Source organism: Juglans regia, chromosome 13 (genome assembly GCF_001411555.2).
Source record: "Juglans regia cultivar Chandler chromosome 13, Walnut 2.0, whole genome shotgun sequence".
Lineage (NCBI taxonomy): Eukaryota > Viridiplantae > Streptophyta > Magnoliopsida > Fagales > Juglandaceae > Juglans > Juglans regia.
In genome coordinates this window covers 20956723-20976166 of record NC_049913.1, presented here as the reverse complement: position 1 = coordinate 20976166, position 19444 = coordinate 20956723, and the positions used below count along the sequence as shown (strand labels likewise).

General features: G+C 36.8%; 1 protein-coding gene across 1 annotated transcript; it reads left to right on the top strand.

Annotated features, from left to right (window-relative positions):
* The first annotated feature begins 2058 nt into the window (after nt 1-2058).
* LOC109006211 lies at nt 2059-9129 on the top strand. The gene is made up of 6 exons (XM_018985424.2): nt 2059-3843; nt 6038-6093; nt 6182-6412; nt 7352-7643; nt 8418-8614; nt 8770-9129. The coding sequence occupies exons 1-6, from the start codon at nt 2722-2724 to the stop codon at nt 8921-8923; spliced, it is 2052 nt and encodes a 683-aa protein (XP_018840969.1). The 5' UTR covers nt 2059-2721; the 3' UTR covers nt 8924-9129.
* Nucleotides 9130-19444: the final 10315 nt, after the last annotated feature.

Genomic DNA, 19444 nt, shown 5'->3' with positions numbered 1-19444 from the left:
AATACAATGTATTAGGAGTAATTAATAAAAAAAAATGTTCTTGTTTCTGTTTGGCCCTTTTTTTTTGTCAGCTAAATTTTCTAGCAAATGACCCTTTCCAGACAACTGACCAGTTCACTATCAACTTTGAATTGAAAGTGTTATATGAGCATGCGTAGTTGGTATGTGTTATGAACCCTAAGTGCTGAGAGGAAAACATGAAGTGAAGAGAGGCGCGGGGGAACTGAAGTAATGTTTTGCGAACTGAGGGAAGTGAAGAAGTCTTTGCTCATGGAACGGCGTCGTCCTTAGTTATCTTAGTGGGTCTTACGTTGTTGTCATGTAGTGTGTTACTACATGAAAGAAGCAACGTTTTGGCATGGAGAAGCCAGAACGGTGCATCCTAGTTAGTTGAGTTTTATCTTAGGTTTGTATAAAATGTATAGTTTTTGTATATATAAACCAAACGGTGCGTTTCTTGCTGTGAGGAACTTTTAGTCGAGTATGAAGGTCAGGGGGGATTATCTTTACTGTGGGAGTTTGTTAGAGAGTGAGTATATGAGTGAATGAGGCACCTTGAGGAGGGGTCTTTTGATCCTGAGTCTATTGTTAGTAGCTTGTAGCGGGAGGAAGGAACTGCCTCGAATAGTTCCAGTGTGAATCTATGTTATGACAATCAGTCTTTATTCGTTTCATTGCCTCTTTCTCGTTCTATCATACACCTTGTGTGCATTTGATTAAACCATTGCAGCAGCTGTCCCCCATTGTCGTAATAGCTCACGGTTACAATCATCACAGAAGTAGGAAGAATCATAACAGTATGATTCTGACAAATACGAAATTGTCAAACAAACAATGGCCATTGCGTTTGACCTTGCTTCCCCGTGGCCAATTATTAACAACTACCATAGAAAATTTCAGCGGTAGCAACGAAATGGAAAACAAATTATACATCACATATAATTTTTTTATTTTTTTATTTATTAAATGTGTGGTGTATGAATGATGAGTAAAAAAATTCTTTTAGTTTAACAAGAATAAAACAAATAAATAAATAAATAAAAAATCAAGTATGGTGTATGATGTAGGAATGATGAGTAGAAGAACTCAAATCATAATACCCAAAAGTTCAAAAACTAAGATCGTCCCAAAAAACGATAATCCTAGTAGTTCAAGTCATCCTTACTTTCGGTCAGAGAGAGAGATTGAGAGAGCGAGCGAGAGGGAGACATAGAGAGAGCGAGAGGGATTTAGAGATAGAGACACCGAGTGAGCTACGAAGGATTGGGAGAGAGAGAGAGGGACTTGCAAGCCTAGGAGATAGAGACAAAGAGATCATTTCTTAAAGTAAGCAAACTACGAGGGAGAGGCGAAAGTGAGGGAGCTGCAAGTCTGTGAGACAGAGACAAAGAGATCCTTCCTTAGAACAAGCTAGTTGCGACTGCGAGGGAAATGAGAGTGAAAGCGAGTTTAGAAATTTGAGATTTAGAAGCGAAGAGTCAACAACCGGAACCTTGAAAGAAAAGAAATCCTACTAAATGGATAAATAGTGCAATTTCAAATTGGGTATAGAGTTATCGGGTAATACTCGACCCGACCTGACCCGATTCATCCTGGAATTGAATCGAAAAAATTTCTTTTCCAGCTTGTTTTGTTTTGGTTTAGAAAATTAGAGTTGGGCTAGATAAGCACCTTAAATGTGCAACCCTAATAAAATGGAACTCGATGGAAAACTCGAGCTTGACTAATGCTTGGTTACAAATTAAATGAATAAAACTTGACCGCTCACTACTCGTTCAAACTCAACTTGTTTACATCTCTCTACCCATAAAATACATTCTATATTCAATATCAATTTACAATCTGGATATTTTGAATCTTCAACCTGTTTCCCTTTTATATAGGTTAGATTTTTTTTTCAAATAACATAGGTTTGATCTTGTAGATAATAAATTGATGCGTGTCTTCCACATAATAAGGGCTCGCTTAGATAATGAAATAAAATAAAATAAAATAATTTTACAAGAATTAAATAAAATATTATTTTTAAATATTATTATCGCATTTACAACATTTGGTACACGTAGACCAGACCAGATCAACTGCTAAAACTCTTTCATAAATTGCTGTAGTTTGCTTATGGGTCACGTTTTCATGGCACGGACTTACGCTCGGGGCATATGAATTTCTCCAATCAGAGACGACGCCATTAGGTGCACTCTACTGCCACCACTTGGAGGATCTTACGTTATTCCTTTGACTCTTGCCGTGTCAACTGTGACAAGTGGCCCAGTCAGACGAGATAAAACCTAAATTAGCGCAAGTCCGAGCGTTCCCTCTTGACGACTTTTACCAAATAAGCCCTTCTTCATTCGCCTAATCAAAGCGTATCTCGAGGGGGCATCTTCGTCCGGTTGGTGGAAACTAGGATAGAGTGGCAGTCTGCCTGCCAATTTGAACCCCGTAAATTACAAGAAAAGTGGGGCCCGATGCAAATCCGATGGGCTGCCGGCTGACCGAGCCCAATCAAAATCGTAACCGAAAAAGGGTCCCTATGTCTCGATTCTTTTGACCTCTTCCTGTTTCGTTTCCTTTATTACTCCGATTCCATCGCTCACCACCTCTCATTCCTTTTGCTTTTCCTCGTCTTCCTCCCCTACCATGTTTCCGTTAGTCTGTTAAGATTTTTTTATTTGTTGGTTTGTCTTCGGTTTTCGTCTCTTTGATAGAGAGAAAGACAAAATGGAATCGACCCAAATCCAATCGGAAAATGCAAGGGACTCGGCAGAAGAGATGATCAATCCGGGACAGCTTGAAACAAATCCCGACGGAAATGGTTCTGTTTCCAAGGAGAATGATCGGGCAGAAGAAGGTCATGTGAATAAACTGGCTTCAGAGTCCGCAGTATTCTCCGATATAGAGATCCAGCCTGAGAAGAGGGAATTACTACACCCAGAAGATGATGGACAACTAGAAGAAAAATATCGGGAAGACATCAGCCAAACAACGTCTTCTGTGCCCGAAGAATCTGGCCCCGACTCGCATGGTTTGAATAATGTGAACGACGACGTTAAGATCCTCCAACCTCATACGCAGCTCCCTAGGCCAGAGCCCCCCCCAGGGCTTTCGAGTTCAAACGGCCCCGTATCTTTTCAACGGTCGCAGTCTTTGTCCGTGGACATGCCGTCGATCGGGAAGCTCATCCGCGAGAGGAGCAACAGCCTATCGTCGGCGATCGTGAAACGACTGTCTTCTCTGAAAGAAAGCAACAACAGCAGCAGCAAGAACGCGGACGATTCGAAGAAGGGACCAAACTCGGGCGACGTGACCGAGTTCAATCTCTCGGGGCTGAAGGTGGTCGTCAAGCTCAAGAGCGACTTGGGACTCAAAGGCCGAATCAGCTTTTTCTCGAGGTCCAATTGCCGGGATTGCACTGCGGTCCGAAGGTTCTTCTGCGAGAAGGGACTGAAATTCATTGAAATCAACATCGACGTGTACCCTCAGAGAGAGAAGGAGCTCATCGAGAGGACTGGGAGCTCGTCCGTACCGCAAATATTCTTCAACGAGAAACTGTTTGGGGGTTTGGTGGTGTTGAACTCACTGAGAAACAGTGGCGGATTTGACAAGAGGTTGAAGGAGATGCTTGGTAGCAAATGTCCCGATGATGCGCCTGCACCGCCCGTTTACGGATTTGATGATACCGAGGACGAACAGACGGACGAGATGATCGGGATCGTCCGGGTTTTGCGGCAGAGACTGCCTATTCAGGACCGTCTGATGAAAATGAAGCTCGTTAAAAACTGCTTCTCTGGGAGCGAGATGGTGGAGGTGCTGATTCAAAACTTGGACTGTGGTCGCAGGAAGGTATGTACACGCGTACACGATCTTTTTTGTTCTGTTTTTGATCACCTGCACCTGAATGCATCATATTCAATGGTCTCTCTCGCTCACGATCTCATACATCTGTTGGTGACCGTAGATCAACTATTTTGACTTGCTTGACGAGCTTCCATATCATTAAAAATAAAATTAATTGGCTTTATTTAGATAGAAGTCGCTGACCTGCTAGACTCTCTAAAAGTATTATTATTAAAGGGCACCATAAAATGATAATCATACTCTATCTATGGAGGAAAGTGTAGAAGGACGATTATGCCCGTAACCTTTTTTTGGGAGACCAAGAAAGTATGTGTTTTGTATAGGCGACATTAATGATGAGGAACATGCGGGGCTGCACGATAGGCACCTCGTTTGCTGAAAAGGAAATAAGTGGTTTTTGGACTCTTGATCCGTCACTATTCATGCCCGTGGCTAATGAGAGATTTTTTCCGAATAGAGTGATTTTGGTTTATCAAATCAAACCTACTTATACTTTGGCACATATATTATATTTATGTGTGTTTATATATGAATAATTATGTCTGATTCTAATGGATTTTCAGTGATCGTTGCTGCATGGGATTATTAGTTGTGAATCCTCCTGCTAAAAATGGAATTAATTCGAGTCCAATTACTGGTTAAATAGTAAATTTAGTGGGTGCTATTTATTGCATAAAAGTCTTATCACTGCTATTACTCTATTGGATTAATTTTATGATTGTTCGGATCTTCATATTTAAACTTGCTATCGGGATGGCACATTAATTTTGAAATTGTCTATTGGATATTGATAAAATCCAAACCATATGGAGAACTTTAGTTACGGCTTGTCCCTTTTTTTAAAATCACAATGTCGACCCAACCCAACGAGTTATGGTATGACTATGATTTCCCTAAAAAGCTTTGATTGCCTGAAAACCCATTAATATATCTTTGAGGGATCCCAAACACTTTCAAATTTTGGCTCCTCCCCAAGATTTATGGCCATCCCATAAAAGCGCTCGTTACATAGTATTCATGGGGCTAATTTCCTGGCCACAAATACAAATTTCTTATTTCAAATTGAGGTTTTACAGAATTTTTTTTTTTCCTTTTGAGTTTTTAATATGGAGTTTTGCTTCTTAGGTTTGACCTTTTTTTAGATTTTTGTTAATTAATTTGATTAATTAGATTTTTACATAGTTTTCCTTTTGGAATATTTTGATTCAACCATGCACTTTTATTTGATTATGGCTATGAAATATCATAAAGATGTATATATATAGTAATGCACAAGAGAATCATACAAAATGCTGCTAAATTTTATGTAAATTAGATGAGTACTTGATTGCCTTCTTGCATAATACTCTAATAAATTGAGTTAATAGGCTAAACAGAGTACCATCTTGCCTTTTAAACCTTCTTTTCATTGTACTTTCTCAGTTTTTGTTAATATATATCAATTTTAAAAATGTACGCTTTACTTCAATTAGGCGCTGCTTTGGCCCTAGGCTCAAATGGCGTTTCCACTTGAACACAACTACTGCTCTCACCAACACTGGTTGGGGGTGGTGCGTATTCTGAAAAGATAATCTTTTTTCCAACATGCTAGATGTGATTTGTAATCCTCCATGTACAGTAGCATTCTTTTGTTTTTCGTTTCAGCATAGGTAGGCTGGGTTTGCCTAAACTAAATTTTATAGGCCACAACTTTTAGGGTTCACTTGATTTTGAAAAGTTACAAGAGATACAGATTTCCAGGCTCCCTGCTTCTTATGTTTTTATCCCTGGCCTCAGAGACCAGAATACCTACCCAAACTGTGCACTGTACTCTTCATGTAGATTTGTAATGTATTGAATAAACTGCAGAAAACATCCTTCATGCTATAGATTTGGTATTCTTTAAGCTATAGTAGGTTTGGAAACCTTAGCTGCTGCAGACATAAGTGCTTCCGATGCTAGGGACATCAAGGAGCACATGCACTATGGTGAATTGTGCAATAGTCATTGATTTTTTTTCCCGAGTGCATTCTCTGTTGAACTCTAAATCTTTTATTCATACACTTTCCACGCTGATCATTTCTCTGAAAAAATATAAAAATAGAAAAAAAAAAAAAGAAAGAAGAAAAACAGTTTGGATTATCCTTAAGTTGTCTCTCTTACATGGATATATACCGGATTGTATATGACCCAAATGCAGGCTGTTGACATTGGAAAGCAGCTGGCCAAAAAACATTTCATCAATCACGTGTTTGGGTAAGAATATCTGCATTGAGTGAAAACAAGTATTATAGTTTATGTTTTTTTCCAGCACTGTTTTCATTATCGGTACTTATTTATGTAGGGAAAATGATTTTGAAGATGGGAACCATTTTTATCGTTTCCTTGAGCACGAACCTTTTATTCCAAAATGCTTCAATTTCCGAGGATCTCTAAACGACTGCGAGCCCAAGCCTGCAGCTATGATTGGCCAAAGGCTAACCAAGATCATGTCTGCCATTCTGGAGTCATATTCGTCCCATGACAGGCAGCATGTTGATTATGTGGGTATCAGCAACAGTGAGGAATTTCGGAGGTACACTTGATACTCCTGATTTACTTTATTCCATCTACAACTGCACTTTATGTTCCAGCAATTTATGGAGCAATCACATTATCTTGACTTCTGATTTCAAATAAGGACTGCTGGGACGTTTATTCCCTTTTCTAGAAATTTGAAGTCTGTTTTTACCATTGCTTCCCCTGCGGGGTATCCTTCCCCAAACCATCAACCACCGAAACAGAGAAGAAAACTTCTACTTAACACTAGAATGCTCTGCGAAACCTGTTACGTCCCCTATCTTGTGTGTTTTGCTTGGTATCATTGTCCAGAAATGACCAAGATGGCTGATCTTTAAGCCTATACTACTGCTTGATGGAGATCTAATGGACTGGTAGAAAATGGGAGATTCATGAATCATGCGAAAGAAGGGGGTGGGGGCTTGTATACAATTCAAATATGAATAGTGCTACATGCACGTATAATTTTACGCACAAGACTCATTTTGTTAGTTTTCTTTTGAAATTCAATTTTGAAATTTTAAATTTCATAATTTTCAACATATCAATAGCTAACACGTGGATAAGTAAGTTTTTCTTAAATGCATTTAGCATTTTTCTTTAAATATACACAATGGTCAATCCATGGAGTATAAGCAGAAAAAGTTGGTCAAAATGTCTAGACGGAAATTATTACCCTAAATCAAAAATTCTTTGGTCCCTTCATTTCATTCAGGTATGTTAGCATAACTGCGTAAAAATATTCAAGATGTAGTGTGTTTTTAATACCAGTGCCCACAAAACAATTTATCAATAAGCCATGATAAGAGTTTCTTCTTTGAAGGAGATGCTTAGGTTGTGTCAGCTACCATGCAATCCTTATGAAGTACTTAAAGTTGTTGCTTATTTATCGAATCATGTACAATTTAAATAATTTTATATTCTATAATTTGTTGTTTTTACTTTCTAAATGCAGGTATGTAAATTTGGCTCGAGAACTTCACCGGCTGAACTTCGTAGCTCTCTCAGAAAATGAAAAGCTAGCCTTCTTTCTGAACCTGTACAATGCCATGGTCATCCATGCAGTAATAAGGATAGGGTGTCCAGAGGGTGTAATTGATAGGAGATTCTTTTTTTCCGATTTCCTATACGTAGTCGGAGGGCAGCCCTATTCCCTCAATACAATTAACCATGGGATCCTCAGAAACAACAGGAGAGCCCCATACACCTTTGTCAAGCCCTTTGGCACTGGAGACAAACGTTTGAAGGTAAATAGTTTTAACTTCGTTCACTTGTCAGTCTCTTCTTCCGTAAATGATGTTTTTGTTTTCGGAAAAAATGCACATACTTTGTTTAAACTCATGAATAAATCTCTTTGAAGAAAACGCCTTAAACTAATACCTAATTTTCAATCACTCCCAAACTATGAAGAAAATGTAATATACCCAAATTTCCTAAAAATGATACCCTATGAAGTTATCCCTTTTTTGAATTTTTTTAACAATTATTTGTGATTTTTTTAAAAATTTATGCACTTTTTTAAAATTATTTTGTTATATATTTGTTATATATTATTTTGTTAAAATTCATAAATTTTCGTAGTTGAATGGGATTATTGTAAAAATTGAAAGTTTAGGTGATTGCAAATTAGTTTGAGGGAGATTCGAGTATTTTCTCCTTGTAGTTTTTTGTCAGGATGACTTTAGGATGCAACATTCAGGTTATGTTTGGGTAGTACGGGATCTCAGATGATCTGTAAATAGTAATGAAAAAGTAATGATAAAATATTGAATAGTATTGAATAGTAATAAAAAGTAGTGAAAAGTAGATGAAAAATAATGAATAAAAGTATAGTGATCCCACTACCCAAACACAGTATACTATAGTACTAAATCTCTCTCTCTCTCTCTCTCTTATGAATCTAATGTCAGAAACCGGTTTTTCTCTCCCACGAAGCATAAATTATGTGACAAGATAATTGAATTAGTTTCTTGAATTCAGAGATTTGATAAAACTGCTAACCATAGTCAATAAAATTTCAGTTTGCTCTTGCCAAATTAAATCCATTGGTCCACTTTGGGCTTTGTAATGGGACAAGGTCAAGCCCAACAGTGAGGTTCTTCTCACCGCAAGGAGTTGAAGCTGAATTGAGATGTGCCACAAGAGAGTTCTTCCAGGCTGGTGGAATGGAGGTGGACTTGGAGAAGAGAACTGTTTATCTCACTCGAATTATTAAGTGGTGAGTGTGCATATACCTATTCTCCCATTCAGTTTTTTTTTTTTTAAATCAATAAATAATCATGTTGAACCAGAAGGCAAATATGCCAGTCATATAGGACTATATTGATTCCTTAACATTGGATTTTCGCACCCTTTATAATACATCCCCTGCAGGTGCAATGTGGATTTTGGAAATGAGAAACAAATACTGAAGTGGATCCTCAATTACTTGGATGCAACAAAAGCAGGTCTTTTGACACATCTTTTGGGGGATGGGGGCCCTGTATATATTGTGTACCAAGACTATAATTGGTCACTCAACTCCTGAACATCCATCCCCTCTTGGCCATTGTTTAGACATCAAAAAGCAATTTTTGACACGTTTTGATTTGATTTGATTTTTGATTCGATTAGATTCCAACCTGGCTTGGCAAGGGAGATATATTGTATATAATGCCTAGATTTGATACCTTTGGTCATTAAATGAACTAGTTTCATGATGCAAAATAAGATAAATTTGCATTATTACATGCATTACTAGCCATTTACTAATTCCTTCCCATAGTGGTACATTTGGGTAGTGAAAGTGCTTGAGAATGTTTGTGAATAATAGTGAGAAAAGATTGGAAAAAGGTGTGGGTCCCATTGAGTGTTTTGAGTTGTTTGGATGTATAAAGTATATTGGGTTGTTGACTTAATAATAATAGTGAAATGATGATTTTATTTATATATTGTTGAAATAAATATAATTATTATTTATTAAATGTATTGCCAACATCTTTGAAAAATCTATTTGCACACAATTTTTTAAAATATTTTATTTGTATCATAATCAAGTTAAAAATTATTTTTTTGCTATTTTTTTAAATGCACAGATACGTTCTTTGGAACTTTTTCGGTACTCCAAGAGTTATTTAATTAAATCCAATCGAAATTATATTAAGAATTAGAAAATAAAAACAACAGTTTGTTTCGTCCAAAATTATTCGAGAATATTGAAATTATTTAATTCTAAACTTGTTAAAGAAATCAAAATTCTTAATTTTTTTTAACACGACATCCTCGTGCTCCCCACAATATAATTAAATTTTTTCTTACTAGTGTGCTCATATAAGCAATAAAAGTCAATTTCCTTCTTCTACATCGGTTCAATAAAATATCTTCTCTTGTAACGGCATAAAGTTAATAACTTTTTGCAAAATATCTGGCTTTCGCCAATTAGAGTCGAATTTAATACAAAAATTAACTCCCACTCATTTTTGTCCACATGCTAAGTGCGAAAGAGTCCCTTGTTGCCATGGTTTGTGCAGACATAGATGACATATTAGGAACACACAATATCTTATGCAAAGATTTATCATTCGGTGCAGTGCTGCGAATAATATTATGTATGACACAATATCCAATGATAATATATCATTGCTTGCAAAGCTTGTACCCATTTATGTACCGCAATATCTTATAACATTTTTTTTAGAATCCTGAATGTCATCTCAATAACATTTTGTAAGGAAGAATGCCGATTTCTGTGACGCTCAGACCTGTGATATCACACCCTCGGATACGGCAGTATAAATGCTTGAATATATGGAAAGGTAGAATCTACTAAGTAATATCGACTTGAAAAATATAAACATTCTATTCATAATATTTTGTTATGTACAAATACTTACCCTCAGGAGGCTATGGAAAACGTCTCTACATGACTCAATGCATCCACAAATACTCGAGCATCTCCCCTCCCACCCAAAGTATACGAATGTAAACAACATATTGAAATCACACGCTGTGAGGACATTATGGTTAACTTGATGATGTCAAGTTAGATATCTGCGCAGATACCATTGCGTCAATAAAAGTCTCGTCGATTGCACCATAACATTTCTGCACGCATATAAGCCAATGCTATTTTTACATGTACAATCAATGAGTGAGAGCACACTGCGACAGTGTTCCACATATCTACAATACTATTAATTTCAAGGAAGAATTTATAACCATGGATAATGTCTGGAATTGCCGCGAATATAAGGCAACACCCCATCACCTTGTGTATTGACAATCACTTGAGGAGCTAAGCGACATAGTACACGCATGACTTCGTACACATCTCGATTAACAATTTCAATCGAATGTTAAAACTGGCCGACTGTGACCCGTTGAGTTGAGCCATGTGTGACGGTATATGTGAACAGGGCAATCGCTTCCTCAACGGAAACCGGTTGAGATGACATCCGCACGTAACATATTGTGTAATGCTTGGAATGCATATACTTCCATCCGAAACATGTCCAGGTAATTCCCCAGGTGTCCATTGAGGATTGTGATGATATAATCTCGTCCGCGTACACCGATATCATGATGCTACATTTGCTCAACCGTTGGCACAACAGATTCTTGTTCTGCAGCGGCAATAAGAACGACTAGGTTATTTATATATGAGGGATTATGCCTAATCCCTCTGCCATTGTTGGTATTCCTCCCACGTTGGATTATGGTTGCTACTTGATGCAGTTGTTTGCCTCCGTTTGGGACTCATCATCTGACTCATTGTTTGCGTCCATCTAGTACTCATACCCGACTGACCCACTTCATTTATCCATTCTACAGTTTGAAAAATGATTAGCCCAAATACATTCCGCCATTTGCATGAGTAGAACATAAATTCATTTATTAGTTATAACAATAAATATTAACAAAATTGTATCAATTATAGACAGCTTATATCGGTCAATTATATCGCGATATACCAGGTTTCATCTCGTAAGAATAAAACCCATCCACAAATTGATATAGTTCCTAAACATTGGATACAACAAATTGCATAATGTAGACTCAAGAGTGAACCTAGATTTTTTAAGAAAGACGTCGATCATGTCGAACTTTAGAATCTCTTTTCAATGTCACGATGAGAGAGACAGGTGCTCGCTTTAACGAATCTTTGTAACGAGCGTTGTTGTGACGAGTTGCGTTCTAACGAATTTTTCCTTTCGCTTTTTTCCTCAAGCAAAAAACTGATGTTCTGGAATTTGGGAAGTTGTTATTGGCATGGACGCAACTCGTCTTTACATAAGCATCAAATTGAGCCTCTTCAAAGATGGGTGGGGTCATGCTTATGTAAAGATGAGCTATGTCCATGCCAAAAACAAGTTCTCAAATTCCAGAACATCAGCTTTTTGCTTGAGGAAAAAAGCGAGAGGAAAAATTCTTTAGAATGCAGCAGGATCAAGGTCTTTCCTAAAAAATCTAAGTTCGCTCTTGACTCTACATTATGCAATTTTTTGAATCCGTTGTTTAGGAACTATATCAAATTGTGGATGGATTTTATTCCTACGAGATGAAACCTAGTATATGATTGGTATAATTGATCGATATAAGCTGTTTATAATTGATACAATTTTGTTAATATTCACTGTTATAACCAATAAATGAATTTATATCCTACTCATGCAAATGGAGGAATGTACTTGGGCTAATTGTTTTTCAAACTACACAATGGATGAAGGAAGTGGGTCAGACGGGTATGAATATCAAATGGACGCAAACAATGGATTAGATAATGGGCCCCAAACGGAAGCAAACAATGCCTTCGATGAGAGTGCATCAAGTAGCAACCATTATCCAAAGTGGGAGGAATACCAACAATGGCAGAGGCATAATCTCTCAAATATAAATAACCTAACCATTCTTATTACCGCTGCAGATCAGGAATTCGTTGTGCTAGCGGTTGAGTGAATGCCGCAACATGATATCGACATATGCGGACGAGATTATATCATTGCAAATCTCAATGGACACCCAAGAAATTGTTTGGACATATTTTGGATGGAAGTATATGCATTCCAATTAGGGGTGCTACCCGCCCCCTACGGGACGGGGGCACCCCTTCCCCGCACCCCGCCCCGCATGGGGTGGGGTGCGGGGCGGATTCTCAATCCGCCCTGCTTCTTTTCACTTAAAAAAAACACTACTTTTATTTGATTTAAAAATTATTTACAAGTGCAAAAGTAATTAAAAATACATTTTTAGATCCAAATTATAAATTTAAATTTTGTAAATATGACTATAATTTAAAAACTATGTAATTTTTAAATTTGCTAGTGCATATTTTGTGTAAATTGTAGTGTATTAGTTTTTAAATTATGTAATTTTTAAATTTGTCAATGCATATTTTGTGTAAATTGTAGTGTATTAATTTTTAAACTATGTAGTTTTTAAATGTCAATGCAATTTTTTTGTGAACAAGTCTAATAAATTGTAATATATATTTATATATACACAATTTTTAAAATATAAATACATATTTAATAATATATATATATAAAAAAATGGGGGCAGGGCAGGGGAAATGCGGGGCGGGGTTGGGCCCTCCCCGCCACCCGCCCTCGCTAAGGGCCCTAGATGCGCCCTCGCTGCCCACCCCTAATTCCAATTGATAGGCAATATGTTATGTGCAGATGTCATTCTCGAATCGACCCGAGGGGTTTCTGTTGACGAAATCGTTGCCATGTTTGCATACACCGTCGCACATGGCTCAGCTCAACAGGTCATAGTCGACTGGTTTCAACATTCGATTGAAATTGTTAATTGACGTGTGTACGAAGTCATGCGTGCACTATGTCGCCTAACTCCTCAAGTGATCGTCAATACACAAGGTGATGGGATGTCGCCTTATAATCTCGATAATTTCAAACATTATCCATGGTTTGAGGTAACAAATTCTTCTTCAAAATTACTATTATTCTAGATATATGGTTGACACTCTCGCTGTGTGCTCTCACTCATTGACTATACATGCAGAAACAACATTGGCTTCTATACATGCAAAGTTGTTATGATGCAATTGAGGAGACTTTTGTTGACGCAGCGGTGCCCACGTAGATATCTAACACATATATAACTCTTTAACATTGAATTAGTTATATTGTCCTCGCACGTGTCATTTCAAGAAGATGTTTTCGTTCATATACTTTGTGTAGGAGGTTACTGACTACGATGCTTGACTATTTATGGATGCGTTGAGTCGTGTAGACACATTTTCCATGGCTTCCTCCGGATAAGTATTTGTACATAATTAATTTCTAGACAAGCGGTATTCCGCAATCTTTGAGCAAAACATTATTAATGGAATGTTTATATTTTTCAAGTAAATATTACTTAGTAGATTTCGCCTTTCCATGTATTCAGAAATTTATGCCGCCATATCCGAGGGTGCGATCATAGGTCTGAACGTCACAGAAATTGTTCATTCCAAGGATACTAAGACCATTTCAATTAGCGACATTCTTCCCTACGGAATGTTATTGATAGGACATTCGGGTTCCTAAAGAAACGCTTTAAGATATTGCGGTACATGAATGAGTACAAGCTTTGTAGGCAGCGATATATTATCATTGGATGTTGTGTCATGCATAATATTATTCGCAGCACTACATCAAATGATAAATATTTGCATAAATTTGAGAATCTGGATCGCTATCAGGGGCATATCGTTGCAGATCATCCGAAACATCTGTTGCGTGTTCTTGATTTGTCATCTACATCTGCACAGGCCATGACAACAACAAGAGATACAATAACACTTAGCATGAGGGTGAATAGGAGTGAGAGTTGATTTTTATATTAAATTTGATGGTATTTTATGACTCTAATTGGCAAAAGCCAGATGTTTTGTTAAAAGTTATTAGCTTTAGATTGTTACAAGAGAAGTTTTTTTATTCGCGAACATTTTTAATGTTTTATTGAACTGATATTGAAGTTGGGTGAAAATATATGTAGAAGAAGAAAATTGACTTTTATTGGTTATATGAGCACACTACCAGTAAAAAATTTAATTATATTGTGGGGAGCATGAGGATCTTGTGTTAAAAAAAAAATTAAGAAATTTGATTAATTTCTTTAACAAGTTTGGAATTAAATAATTTCAATATTCTCGAATAATTTTGGACTAAACAAACTGTTGTTTTTTATTTTCTAATTCTTAATATAATTTCGATTTGATTTAATTAAATAACTCTCGGAATGTCGAAAAAATTCCAAAGTGTATTTGTGAGTTTAAGAAAATATCGCGAAAAAATGATTTTTAGCTTAATTACGATACAAATAAAATGTTTTTAAAAAAATTGTGCAAAAATATTTTTCAAAGATATTGAAACTATATTTGATAAATAATAATTCTATTTATTTCAACAATATATAATTAAAATCATCATTTTACCATTATTATTAATAAATTTTATAACTGATAGTCTCACACCTTTTTTACATTCTTGTTCAAAAGTCAACAACCAAACATATTTCATACATCTAAACAACTCAAAACATTCTCAATGGAACCCACACGTTTTTCCAATCTCTTCTTATTACTATTCACAAATATTCTCAAACACTTACCATCCAAACATCCCAGAGCTAATGCTTGGGATCTAATTCAAGGGGAGTAAGATAGGTTTGAAGTCCAATAGCCGATACATAGCATTCATGCTATTTTGTCTTGGTTTTTGTCCTATTGTCATACCCAATTCAGAATTTATCTCTTGAATAATGGTGGAAGGTACTTGGCATCCAAGGTCCTTTTAGACGCCACATGGTCTAGCTATGGTCAAATATTCAAGTCTAGGTGTTGCATTCCTAAGCCCAAGAGTGTTGGGCAAGTTGCTAAGCTCGGTCTCCAAGTTTGGGCAACTTCGGCCATGAGTTTGTAGGTTGGGCTGGGCTTTGGTTTGGACCTTTCCACTGGGCCCTAGGTCCAACATGTTGGGCTTTAGGTATAACTTGTTGGTTGGGGCGACTTAATACAAATTGAGACCTAAGATGAAATTTAAGAGAGTCATTCACACTTATAATACAATAAAATATAAATTATTATGTGAAATATTTTCAACATTTTTCATAATATGATATTTAATTTAAAATCTTTAAATATTTTTTTTTAATTTATATTTAATACAACAACTTAAAATGATGCCTCAATGCAAATTTAGTGCCTCAGTTTAGTAAGATATTAAAAAAGATATTTAAAAATATAAATAATTTATTGTATTGGATATTAAATTTAATATTATGGGGCCTTGCACACGTTGAAAAATATAAAAATTTTCTAAAACTTTATTTGATGAAATGGTTTTTTTTTTTCAAAAAAATTAAAAAAAAATAAACCACCTCACTTTTATTTTTAGGGGCTTTGCATAGGCTGGGGGCGCCTAAATGGCCTTACCATTGAAGCCACGTACTTGTTGGGCTGCACTATCTTACCATATTGGGCCTCATCTATAGCCCCTTTCTATAGTTTGAGTCTTCCTCATATCCTTGTAAGATCCATTGTATGCTATAGTTCATTTCTAAGCCCAATGATCCAAGAGTTTCCCAAAGATAATCTCTCAAGTAGTGGAAATCATTAGACTAAATCCTAACTCAAATATTCAAAAAGATTTTTCCATATGGCCCCTATTACCAAAATCCCAATGTCTTCTTGGTCTTTTTGCATGATTTGGTGGGGTGTTACATCCTTCCCCTCTTAAAAGAAGATGTCGTTCTCAAAATTGGAGAGTGCGTTATAGGTGAGTAGACACACACACACAGGGGAAAGGCTAAGGTTGTGTATTGGTTGGGGAGTCGGATGGGGGTGAATCAACTTCATCAGCTTCCGACACTTCGTCCTAAGAAAAATACAAGAGTTCTTCTTCAAGTTGGTCATAAAACATATTTATATGTTCCACTAAGTCCCTTAACTCCAGTATATAATCTTCCTCGTAATCAGGGATTCCTTCTTCCCAGTAATGGTAACGGTGAGATGATGAGTCAAATGATCCTGATGTTTTGGGTGAAGGGATTCTAGGTACCAATGGCTCTTGAGGTCCTAGTTGTTTTTTTGCTACATGGCTTGATTCTGGCTTGTCACTATAAACATTAGTGGCACTTTGGAGTCGTATTCTAGTAATATTACTGTGTTTTGGATTTGTAGTTTGATTTGGTCTCTGTGCCTTTGATGTTCTTCTTCACAGCGGCGTTGCCAATGAGTTCTTGTTCCATCGGCCTAAATGAGTGGCTCTGGAGGTGGTTGTCATTCCTCGTGAGGTAAGGCTCTTCTCATCCTTACATTGCCTTGCCCATCATATCCTACCATGTGTGTTCTATGATATTCTAATTTTTCCTTTGTTTCCAGGAAGAGGCGACCAGCTTATCCAATTCTTCTTGTCTTACTCTTCTCCTAAGTTCTTTCTGGAGTAAGCTTAGACAACTAGGTGATAGAGCAAATCAATGTGCAGTTTTCTTAGTTCGAGCCATGTTAGTTGGAAAAGAAACAAAGAAAAAACCAAATCCATACATTAAACAAAAGAATATCAAAGAATATTCCCCTGATCACCAAAATTCTTATTATGCAAACACAAAATACATGCAAAAAGATTTCTCCATGTAGCCCCTATTGCCAAAACCCCAACGTCTTCTTGGTCTATTTGCATGATTTGGTTGGGTGTAAATGTGTAATAGACAAAACCCTAATAGGCCGAGTATCACGAGGTTCGTAACAAATCATTCACTCACATGGTAAAACCCTAATAGGCTGAATGGCAACAAGTTCCATGAACCTAATCTCCTTTTAAACTATTCTTAGAAAAAGATTTAAACAAGCGGTACACAGAAAAGAACTGAACCCAAAACATTTTCCTTCATTTCCTCTCTTGATTTCAAAACCAAAGAAATACTCAATACCTTGAGTACTCTCTAGTCGAAACTCATGAACCTAGAAAAGAACTTGGGTGAATGAAGTTTTTCCTTACCTAGTAGCTAGGGCTCCTTGAGATGCTTGGCTCCTAAGACTCCAAATCTTGAAGCAAGTTGGGTGTGTGGGGGGTTTGTGTTGATGAGAGAAGTAACTAGGGTTTTTCCTCAGAGATAGGCGTGAGAATGGAGAAGAGAGTGTGAGAAGAAATTCTTATGGAAGCCAAAATGACCTTTTGATTTCTCCTTTCGAGGTGTAACCGAGTGCCATAAATGCCTCCCTTTATATACCCTCTCTCTCTCTCTCCCCTTTATCCTCACGATTGCATGCCTTGGGAATACTATGAGTCTCAATCCATGCTTGCCTTGTGTCTTGCTCCCTTTCCTTGCTTGTTGTCTTAGATTTTTGGAACCCGAAAAGTGACCTACCAAAAATGTCCTCTCTCTCTCTCTCTCTCTTCCCTCCTCATTTCTTTGTATTTAGAAGTCAAGGAATCATTGCATGAATGCCATGTGGCTTAACTGAGTCCTCATTGTTGTATCTATTAATCTCACAAATCCTCATGGGCGCCAAGTGTCATCGTTGAGTGCCCCTTCTCCTTGCTTCATCATTTCCTCTCATAGAAACCCAATGGTCTCATATATGCATGGGCTCCAAGTGGCATGTTCTTGCCAAAACTAAAATCTCTCGCTCTCTCTCTCTCGTTATTGGCTTTCTCAAAATTCTAAGGGATCCTACTTAACCAATTGTACATGGTTGCCAAGTGGCAGAATAGAAGGTGGCAGCCATGTGGGTGGCGTGTGCCTTCCGTGTGCCTCTTCCTCTCCCACTCAATCATGCCTCAACTTCTTTTGATATCATTATTTCACTGACCAACCCTAAATCCGATTGGCTCCCTAGGTGCACGCACACATAGATCTTCTGCATTCAGCCTCATCATTTGTCCCCGGGAACTCTAGTGACCTTACCTCAAACCGTACACCACTCTTTGTCTTCCTCATGATTGCTTTTGAAACTCTAAGGACTATGTAGCATGGGTGCCAAATGGCATAGCCATAGCCAAACCGAGCACCCCTTCATCTCCCTCATAAAAGCTTTCCTTGAAACCCTAAAGACTTATTACACATGAGTGCCAATTGTCTCCCTTATACTAAAAACCGAAAATCACATGGTCGTAAAGAAATTGGGTGGCTACCACTTCGAAATTTAAGAAACATTCGAGAAAAAGGTTTCTAACAAGTAAGTTCTAGACTACCATGGGCCCAAGGTTTGTTAATTGTAAAATTAATCCGGCCCAAATAATTACCTAATGTGACCTCAAAGTCCTAACTTTAAATTGGGGTATCACAAACAGTGTAGAAATTGAGACCAGGGATTCGTGAACTACAGATAACTACAACTCGAATTTATAATCAATCATCTTAACATACCGTTGTTTTGTATAGTTCTGAACTTAAGTCTATGGAATTGATTGAATTTGTTTCTTTATTACTTATAATTTTGCATTTCATGAATTGTATCTTATGCACTAAGGTAATTGTTGAGTTCTTATCCCCTCATTTTTTTTCCTTCGATTTAATAGAATGCCATATTGCCTATAAAATAAAAATATTGATACTTTTATGCACTTTGGGTGTTTGTAACAACTTGAAACTAGAGAATATATATAAATATATATATATAAGATAATAATGATAAAAGACGATAATCATATATATTAACGTTAACATACTTAGACTCCTAAGGAGTTAACAGCTTTGGAAGCCCAAAATCATAAAACTAGAATTTAAATGAGTTTAATTTAAGATAAAATTAATCCATAACTTCATTTAGAGAGTCATGAACTCCAATACTAATCTAGAATCTAATTTATATTTTTTAAAGACCCCCCAAAAAAAAAATGGTCGGGTCAGGTTGAAAAAACCAATTTTTTGATATTGGATTCAAGTAGTCCATTTAGTTAAGTAATTATTTGTTTGAAACCTTGTGTTTTCAAGTCAGGTTAGGTGAACAATCCTACTCATTTTCATGAAAGAATTTCATGAGTCAAGCGATCGATTAGGTTTTAATTTGTTAGCGTAATTGGATTATGATTCGCTACGAGGATTGATTGCTTTTTTTATTTTA